Source organism: Canis lupus, chromosome 16, assembly GCF_003254725.2.
Source record: "Canis lupus dingo isolate Sandy chromosome 16, ASM325472v2, whole genome shotgun sequence".
Taxonomy (NCBI): Eukaryota; Metazoa; Chordata; class Mammalia; order Carnivora; family Canidae; genus Canis; species Canis lupus.
In genome coordinates this window covers 55785771-55795014 of record NC_064258.1, presented here as the reverse complement: position 1 = coordinate 55795014, position 9244 = coordinate 55785771, and the positions used below count along the sequence as shown (strand labels likewise).

Genomic DNA, 9244 nt, shown 5'->3' with positions numbered 1-9244 from the left:
TTTCATTTTCCTTGAAAACCACATTTCCTTCTGGTATTTCCCTTCAGCCTGAAGAATTTCCTTTTATAGTTACTGTAGGGAATCTCTCCTAGAGAAAAATACTTTCAATTTTCTTTGCCCTGAATATATGTTTATTCTATCTTCCCTTTTTAAAGGAATCTTTCCTGCAGATGGAGTTTGGGGCTGTGGCAGTGTTGTGCTTGTCTTCCTTCAGCTGCTGCAAGATGTGTGCACAGTCACCTGACCTCTTTCAATTCTGAGGAGAAGCCAATTGCTATTTCCCTGAACTGGACGTGTTTTTTTTTTCTTTGTGTACTTTCACAATTTTCTCCCTTTTCTAGACTTTAGAAGTTTGACTGTGATGTGCCTGAGCATAGTATTTATATTCTTTGTGATTCAAGGAGCTTCCTGGTTTTGTCAGTTTGTGCTTCTCACCAAATTTGAGAGTTTTCAGCCATTATTTCCTCGAACTACTTTTTAATGCATTCGGTTTCTCTCCTCATTCTCAGACTCCAATGACCTGTCTGCTCTAGCTTTTGATATTATCCCTCAGACCCTCAAAGGTCTATTTTTCTCAATCTTTTTCTCTCTGATCTATAGGTTGCATAATTTTTATTGATTCAGTGACTCTTGATCCTGTCATATTTGCTATGCTATCAAATTTATTCAGTTAATCTTTTTCAGGTATTATATCTTTCAGTATCAACATTTCTTTATATTTTCTGTTCTCTAATGACATTTCCCATGTTTAATACTCATTGCAAGTGTATTTTCTTTACTATTGGAGCAGATTAAAGTGAATATATTAAAGTCATTTGTCTGATTATTTCAACATCATTGAAGTCCTGGACACAGAGAATGTTGTGTGGAAGAGGATATGAATACTGCTATACCCTCTGAAGAAGGCTGACATTTTGTTTTAACAGGAAAGTATCTCTATTAAACTCAATTGACAGGTATTGCCTAGTGTGTAATGAGCAGCAGCTCAAATCTCAGAGGTATTTGTGTGTTTATCTTGTTTTGTTTTACCTTAATTAGATGCATGCATGGTTTGGGAGTCAACAAAAGTCATGGGGAGAGTTCATACAAAGAACCTAAGCTCCCTTCTCTGAGTCTTCATTTCCAGCAGCCATGGTCTTCCTTGACTCTGCCTTTATAAGTTCAGAAAGAGGATAGATATTTTTGTTTGTTTTGAGTTAGCCTCTCCATGCCACATTGCAATCAGAAAGAATGTTCTCTTTGCTGTTTAATTTTTCCAAGTTCTAACTTTTTTTCCAAAAAGTTAAATACGCCTGTATTTATTTTAACTTTCATATTCTTCAGGTAATTTTTTTCCCACAGTTTCACTTGTTATTAGTGGGAGGGTCTTCTTGTCAGGAGCTCACTTTGCTTTATTTGAAATGGAACTCCTCATTTGAGTTTTAATATTTCAAATAACCCCCCTGCTTAAAAATCCTTCAATAGTTTCCCCTTGATTTTAGGATAAAATTCAAATTTCTTAGTAAAATGAAATAAACATATACATAGTTCTCCAACCCATATTTGTTGAATGAAAGCTATTCCCATAACATATGAGGTATGGTCATATTTTGTCATAATACCATTATCCTTAATAATAATATTTACAAATGTAAAATCTTTAAAAGTTCAGTAAGATTTGTGAATTAACTGTTTGACTATTCAGGAGTTTCCCTAGTTAGACAGCTATCAATTAAGTCAAAGAACCTGTATATTTTGAACGGCTATTGCTGCAAAGCACTTTATGAGGAATCAATGGAAAGAGAAGGATGGAAGGAGAATTGGTTTCTTCCGTTGAGTTGATAGTCAAACTGGATGGATAAAAATTCTTCACATACTATAATTTTTGAAAAGCAATTATTACAGGTACCCATTAGTAACTGCCAAGATAATCTTATAAGAGACCAAGTTGCAAGTAACATCTTGAAGAAGAAAAGGAGTGGGGGTTATAGATCTTCTGGAAGTGTAGGCACCTGAGATGGGGCTTCAGAGAATAGATGCCTAGGCAGAGACATAGAATGTAGGAATGCAGGCAGGGGGACTAGCTGTGTGCCTTACTCTCCGATAGACATCATTGAGGTAACACCTGATCCAGCAGCCCACACGTTACTCAGTGGAGCATGAAGAATAGCTTCCTTTTAATGGACATTTCAAACTGAAGTTGACTTCCAGCCCTTTCAGAGCTGTAGAACTTGTTTTAATCAACTTCCCTTGATAAAAGAGCTGGATTCTAGCAACTGTACCTCCTTTATCCTCTCTCTACTGATGTCTGGAGCCATGAGAATTTTTTTCTTAGTTTCTGCTGCTCTCATTCTCCTTGCTCACATTTTCTCAGGTAAGAGGGAAATCCTAATAGATGTAAGGGTGGCAATCTGTCTTTTGAGAGAAAGTTCAGGCTTTAGAAAAGTGCATGACTAATCCCTGTATTCTAAAAATGTCCCAGCACAAAGCAGTTACTAGAAATCTTTTCTTGAGCTTAAATACAAAATTACTGAGCTGAACTATCTCCACCCAGAAGGGTATCTGGTTAATTTCCCTCAAAGCTCCACCAAGGGATTCAGACTTCTCTTCACAGTTAGCTCTCTTTCCATCTTCTGTAATCATCCACACAGCTTCAGCGTGTGCCAAAGTGATAGCTCTAAAATGAGAGAAAATTTCAGAGGCAAATTTCAAGCACACGTGTTAATTTAGAGAAGTATAGCTTTTGTAGCCTAAATGAAAAAAAAAAAACTTATGATAAGAGATTCTTAGTCTCTTTTTTTGTGTTTTTTTCCTATTTTTATGTTTTATTAGTTGGTCTAAATCTCCTAATCTTAGATTACTTAGAATTTCTTTCTAGTTCTCACATACGAATAGAAAATTATGTCATTTAAACAACTAACATCTTGATTGGTTTGCTTTTACATGTTTGAGAGCTTTGAAATGATCTCTTTTTGCTCAGTACTGCCAAGACTCTATCCCTAAGACATTTTAAAAAGATTTATTTATTTATTTTAGAGAGAGAGAGAGAGCTGGAAGAGGGGCAGAGGGAAAGAGAGAATCTCAAGCAGACTCTCCAGTGAACGCAGAGCCTGATGTGGTGCTTAATCCAATGACCTGAGATCATGGCCTGGGCCAAAATTAAGAGTCTGATGCCCAACTGAGACAGTCAGGTGCCATCGCCCCCCCACCAAGAAACTTTTATATCCATCCCTTCTCAACTATACTTCTGTTATTAAGTCATGACTAATGGGGGTTCCTCATGTATTATGAAGCACTTTACTACTTCATGATTTCCGGATTTCTGCACTTACTTATTACACAATCGGGCCTTAATAGGCCTACCAGACCAATACATATAGCACTTAATAAGCAATTGTTTGGGCACTATAGAAAAAGCAGGTAAAATGGAGATAAAAAATGTAATTAGAGTATGATCTTCATGCTTAATTTACTTGAAGTTTACTATTTTATTATTTGTGTGTTGGTAAAAAATAGGTTCCCTGGAATACTAAATAAGTATTTGATAAAATTCAAATGTACAAATAAGTGAATGGGTGATATGAGAAGATTCATAAAAACTATAACACAAAAACAGTTCTCAGAAGTGCCATAAATGATGCAGACTATAAAGGAAAGCCATGGGAGTAGAACCGTGGTTCTAACTGTGGGATCCGAAGGGCCTTCTTGGGAAGTGTTCTTCACCTTGCACTTTTGAAAACAGGTATAAAAACATGCCCTTACATTTCAAAGTCTCATTTATCAGGTCACTTACTTGGTTTCTGCTCCTGTCTTTTCCTGGAGGTCAGACAATGGATCCAGGTAGAGAAGCACATTTTAAGCCATCTTCTCCATTCCCATTCAACAAGTCTCTGATTCATTAAGGGTCCTTTGTTCCCAAACTCAGCTCAGGTACATTTGAATCCTAACAACAAGCCTAGTGTGGGCTCAAAGTAGGAGCGCCACAATCACAACAACCACACAGAATCTCAGAGCTGGAACTGAGAAGAGGAAATGAATACAGATTTTTTTACACCAAAACACCTGAAGTTGGATCTCAGGTCTAATCCTTCTAAGTTGTGTAAACCATTGTGCTTCAGTTTCCTTTCTAGAAGTGGTAATAATAATAATAAGATTGTTTGAAAGATTAAGATACTTGTTATGTTAATTAGAGGCAAACTTATTTTAACAAAGACATTTAAAAAGAGAGTAAATGAAAAAATAGTTTATTTTTCTTTTAGGGAAAAATCCAAAAAACAAGTAAGTTGACTATTATGGTTAGAAAGAAGACTCTTCTCCACCAAGTTACTTTGAGTCTAGGGAGGAAGGTCAACTTTGTGTCCTAAACATGTGTCTTCCATCTGGTTCTAAAGATGCTCTGACAGGAAGGGCTGAAAAGTAAGTAAAGCGCTTGATCAAAAATATTGCACAGAAGCATCTGCATCATTTGATTCCTGTTTCATTGGTCCAAACTTATCAATGCAACCATACAGAGACATGGGGCCTGGGACTGATGTGTTTTGCTGAGTCTCCTTGTGTTATCCAGAGATTCCATTACTCATTGTTTGAAGTGAGAAATAACTGTTTGGGAAGGTTTAACAATCCCTCTGTTTTTATAATCTGCTTAAACAAAGGCAGGCACATCCTCTGTGCCCTGAGAAAGTACAATATTATTATTGTCTGCTTATCATTGTTTTTAAATCATCATTCTCATTCTTATTATCTGCCTCAATTAAGTATTTAAACACCTTATGAGTATTCCATGTCAGTTGATTAGCTAGATGCCTGATGAACTTCAGTAGTCTATTACAATATCCCCAGTTCAACTTTGGACTCTATTAAAAATTTCCTCTTACTTTGAGCAGAAATCTAAGGCTGTGCAATTCCTTTCTGTTGGTCTGAGTCCTAACTGGGGTACGAACAGGCTCAGTGTTTCTTCAGCATGGCATTATCTCAGGTATATGACAGCAATATGTGTTCTTTCTCCTCCTCAAAGCTGTATTTTCCAAGAACTCCCTTTGGGAGTGACTGCCAGTTCTTTGTATTATTTCTCCTGAGAACATCTATCACCAAAAACTTTTTTCAATCATTTATCTCAAAATACCTTTACTCTTTTCAGCTTAATCTTTATTCTGAAGAAAAACTTGTTGTCCACATCACCCTGAATTCCAGAATTAAACCCATTATTCATTGATATTTCTTACAGAACAGATCAGCCTCAGGTTTCTTTTATCTTTGCACCTAAACTCTTGAAACTCCACAGCCACATGGCTGTGGTCTATTGTTGCATGTGGGCTATCGTTGACCTGCCTACAGTATAAACAGCACCATCTTTACCTTTTGTCATATATCTGAGACTATTAATTTGGAGACATGAAAACAATCACACATTGGGAAGGAATGTTATTGAAAATAGAAAGTAGACTGCCTCCATCCCAGGAAGACATACTCTGCTTCTAGATATCCTAGAAATGAATATGGCAAAAGGAATTGAATACCCAGTAGGGACACTGTGTAAGTTGTGCAGGGAATCTGAGCTCCCATACAGCTGCTCAGGTGACATGTGCTTTTTTGATCGCTAGGCGTGTACTCGGTGTCCGCAGGAGACTCGGTAATAGGGAATTGTGATTTTGGCCTGGGTGATGTTATGTTGCTTTCTGGTCACCAAGTACTGGATAACTGAGGCCTTGCTTTCTCCACACAGCCCATGGAGCTATACACAGAAGGATGCAGTGTCAGAAGATGGATGGTCGCTGTGAGGTTGAGTGCCTTTCCTTTGAAGATAAGATTGGGGGCTGTAGAGCTGAACTGACGCCACTTTGCTGCAAAAAAAGGAAGAATAATTAAAAGCCAAGCAGGAGCTCCAGAAAGTGAGAAGCAAAGATCCTCTGGCTGTGAGCTCCATGCGGCAAACATCTCTGGATTTATTCTCTTGACCTCCAACATGGGCATTCTTTGAATGAAGCTGTCAATCCAGCTTCTGACACTGCAGAGAAATACGATCTGTAGGCCGTGAGGGGCCTGGGGGAAGGCACTGTGTTATGTTGACCTTCGGAATCCTCACTTGCTGGCAGAGGCCCCCTTAATTATTTTATGGATTGATAAAGTGAGTGAGCAGATTAACAGATTAAACAGGTAGAATGGAAAGGTGGGACCATGGTTGAAATGTTCTAAAACCCTGGCTTCAGACAGAGCTGTGACCCTGCGTCTTTGTCGTTCAGACTCTGGTCTCTGTAATATGAGACGACTCAACCACATAGTACATGCCCATGTGATGGACACAAATTGTGGCCGCCTTAGCAGTCCTGCTGGCTCATGCTTCTCCGGCTCCTTCACAGATAGCTGTTAGCATGGCTTCCCCTCCCTCTTCAATCTGGAACATCAAGTGCCATAATGAAAAGGGCCTGTGTCAAAGTTTAAGCTGGCCAAAGATTGGGTAGCGTCTTCATGCTGGCCTCTTGTAGTGAGAATGTAGCAGTCATGGCCTCTTCAAGAGCAGGGTTCCTAGAGATAGTCTAATTCAACACCTTCATTACAGCGGAGGAGATAGAGACCCCAGAAGATGCCACTGTTGCCGGCTTAGTCACAGCAACACTTTGGCTTTTGGTCTTATGTTCTTAGCATGTCCACAAAATGGGGTCCTAGCTGAGAGCAGAAGCCTGAACAGGGATTATTTATAGCAGCTCCGGTGAGCAGCTGGGTGGAAGAAGAAGTGGAAACAGCTGCAGAAGAGTTGGACACTTTCCAAGATCCCTCCTGTGACCTTGTGATCCTTGCTTGTCTGGGCTGATGGTAATAGCACACAGGTTTGCTTTGGCCCTTATTTGCCAAAATTCAGACTCCCAGCTTTCAGGGCTAGCAATATATATGTCACAGGCCACTGTCATCCTAGACTGACAGCACACTGCTCCAGAACAGAAGAAAGATAGCCCCTTGGCTCAGTCTGGAGAATGTCCTTACCTATTTGACTAAGCCTGCTTTCTGTAGAGATGTAAATAAAGGAGAGCAGAATAAAACACAACTTACTTCCAAGGATGAGCCAATTTATAAAGGCTGTAAAATAAGAAATCAAAACATTTTTTCTAAAAAATGTTCTGGTGCTGCTACATATCTTCATGGCTAATGGGCTGATTTTTTTATTCTGAAAACTACACAAGAGACGAGTGGGTGGAAGAAGCTCTCTTTTTGCAAGTATCACAGGTCCTGGGGTCTTCCCAGAAGTTGCTTACCCAGGCCTCAGATAAAACTAACTGCCTTTGAGAATCTAAATGTATTTAGGCCTCATACCCTGTTCTTTCTGTTTTTTTTTTTTTTTCTCCTGTTTCCTTGCAAAATTAACAGTGGTGTGTATAGTGTCTTCCTCTGCTTCTCGACTTACAGAAACATCCTCTACCACCTTCAGCCTGCTGGGATTTCTCTTAATGAGGAGACCATGACCTCTTAGACATGTGTTGGTCACCATGCTCTTTGTAAAGACTCCAGGGGCACCCTCGGCAATCTATGGTTGGTATCTCTTGTTACCTCGATACATCGCAAGCATTTCACAATGTGGTCTGTCTCCTCCTTCATTCCTGTCTCCTCTGCCCTTGAAGATAGAAGTCTTCCAGCTACTTTCTTTCTCTTCTTCCCTGTTGTCCTATGTTCTCCCTTTCCTGCGATTGCACACACCCTGGATTCATCCATCTTCATATTACACATGTCTCTAAGCAATTCCAGGAGCTCCTGTGGTTTCAGCCTCTCCTGTTGATGTGGCATTATCTCCTCACCAGCCTTTCCAGGCTCCAAGCCTCCGTTCTCTACTCCACTCCACGGCAGTGCATGGATGCCCTGCACACTGCATCTTCCAGACCTTGAGGCCAGTTGCTTCCCATTAGCCCCTTTAATGCAAGACATTGGCAGTAGACAGGAAAATAAGATGAAGGGTGAAGACAGTCCCTTTCATTTCCAGCTCTGGCCAGCAGCACCCCAACAGCAACAGATGGTTGGCTCCAGGCTCCAACTCCTTTTGGCTTTCTCAGCAGCCTTGCAATAACCCTTGAAGGAACTAACAGCACCCAGCACCCATAAAGGCATGGCTGGGCCACAACCTGTTTTGCTGTGTACCCTGGTTCTCCATGGCCCCTGTTTGGCCGTATCTTCTCCTCAAAAGTCTGAACATTGGCTGCAGGATGTCTCCACCCCACTTGTCTGGGCCCCAGCCATGGAGCACTCCTTCCTTAAAGTCTTAAGCATCATTCATGAGCTGTTCTTGACTTAGAGGTCTGAGCACCAGCTGTGCTGTGTCCCATACTCACACATCCAGCCTCCAGCTGTAGGTAGCTAACACCAGGATTTCGGACCCCTGCCGCTGATAGCGCCTTTCCCATGTCCTCCTCTGGGCCCGTAGTTATTAATCTCTGTGGACATTTGACCATCTGCTACCTGTGTAAGCAATCCTTTGCATTAAATTTCGTGTTCTGAATACCCAGCATGATTTTTGTTGACCTAAATGAGCTTTGTCTGATAAAAATCCTACACTGTATTTCCGACTTCAACTTCATGCTAAAGTTTTACAGGGCATTGGTCTTCCCTAACTGGATCTCTGATGGGCACCCACAAATAACTAGTTTTTATTGCACTTTATCCCTTCCTTTCCAAAACTGATCTTCATTTACTGTTCTAGATCTTAGTAAATATTGTTACCACTTACTCAGGCACTCAAGTTAAAAATGACTTCCTCAGGCTTCTTGTCCCTTACAAATCACACAATTCCCTCACAGCATAAATGTACATAGATTATTCCCCAGTATGTGCAAATTGTGCCATACCTTTTCCTCCCTTCTCTCTCCTCACTAACATTGTTCTCATTTACCAAGAATTAGGGATTGGATATGGTTCTACATTTCATGCTACATATTATGCATATATGCACACACGCATACACACCCACAGACCGGGTTTCTTGTTCAATCATAAAAACTAAGGATAAGTGTCACACTCAGATTTACAAGAATTCTTAGAATATTAAAATGTTAGAGCTAGAAGTGGCCTTGGAGGTAATATAAATCAGTGTTTCTAGAGCCAAATGGATTCCAGTCACCTAGGGATGCTTGGGTGGCTCAATGGTTGAGCATCTGCCTTTGACTCAGATCATGATCCCGGGGTCCTGGGATCAAGTTCCACATCGGGCTCCCCAGAGGAAGCCTGCTTCCCCCTCTGCCTGTGTCTCTGCATCTCTCTCGGTGTCTATCATGAATAAATAAAAAAA

The 9244-nt window shown here is 40.3% G+C and overlaps 1 protein-coding gene across 1 annotated transcript; it reads left to right on the top strand.

The window, feature by feature from the left end:
• The first annotated feature begins 2165 nt into the window (after positions 1–2165).
• On the top strand, positions 2166–8464 carry LOC118351086 (beta-defensin 107A-like). Its single transcript, XM_049095028.1, has 3 exons — positions 2166–2353; positions 5702–6803; positions 7339–8464. The coding sequence occupies exons 1-2, from the start codon at positions 2284–2286 to the stop codon at positions 5842–5844; spliced, it is 213 nt and encodes a 70-aa protein (XP_048950985.1). The 5' UTR covers positions 2166–2283; the 3' UTR covers positions 5845–6803; positions 7339–8464.
• Positions 8465–9244: the final 780 nt, after the last annotated feature.

Excerpts from the sequence above, each read along its gene's own strand:
- LOC118351086 (XM_049095028.1), top strand. The coding sequence starts at position 2,284 with ATGTCTGGAGCCATGAGAATTTTTTTCTTAGTTTCTGCTGCTCTCATT. Across the intron at positions 2,354-5,701 it reads CCTTGCTCACATTTTCTCAG|CCCATGGAGCTATACACAGA; the intron begins GTAAGAGGGAAA and ends TTCTCCACACAG.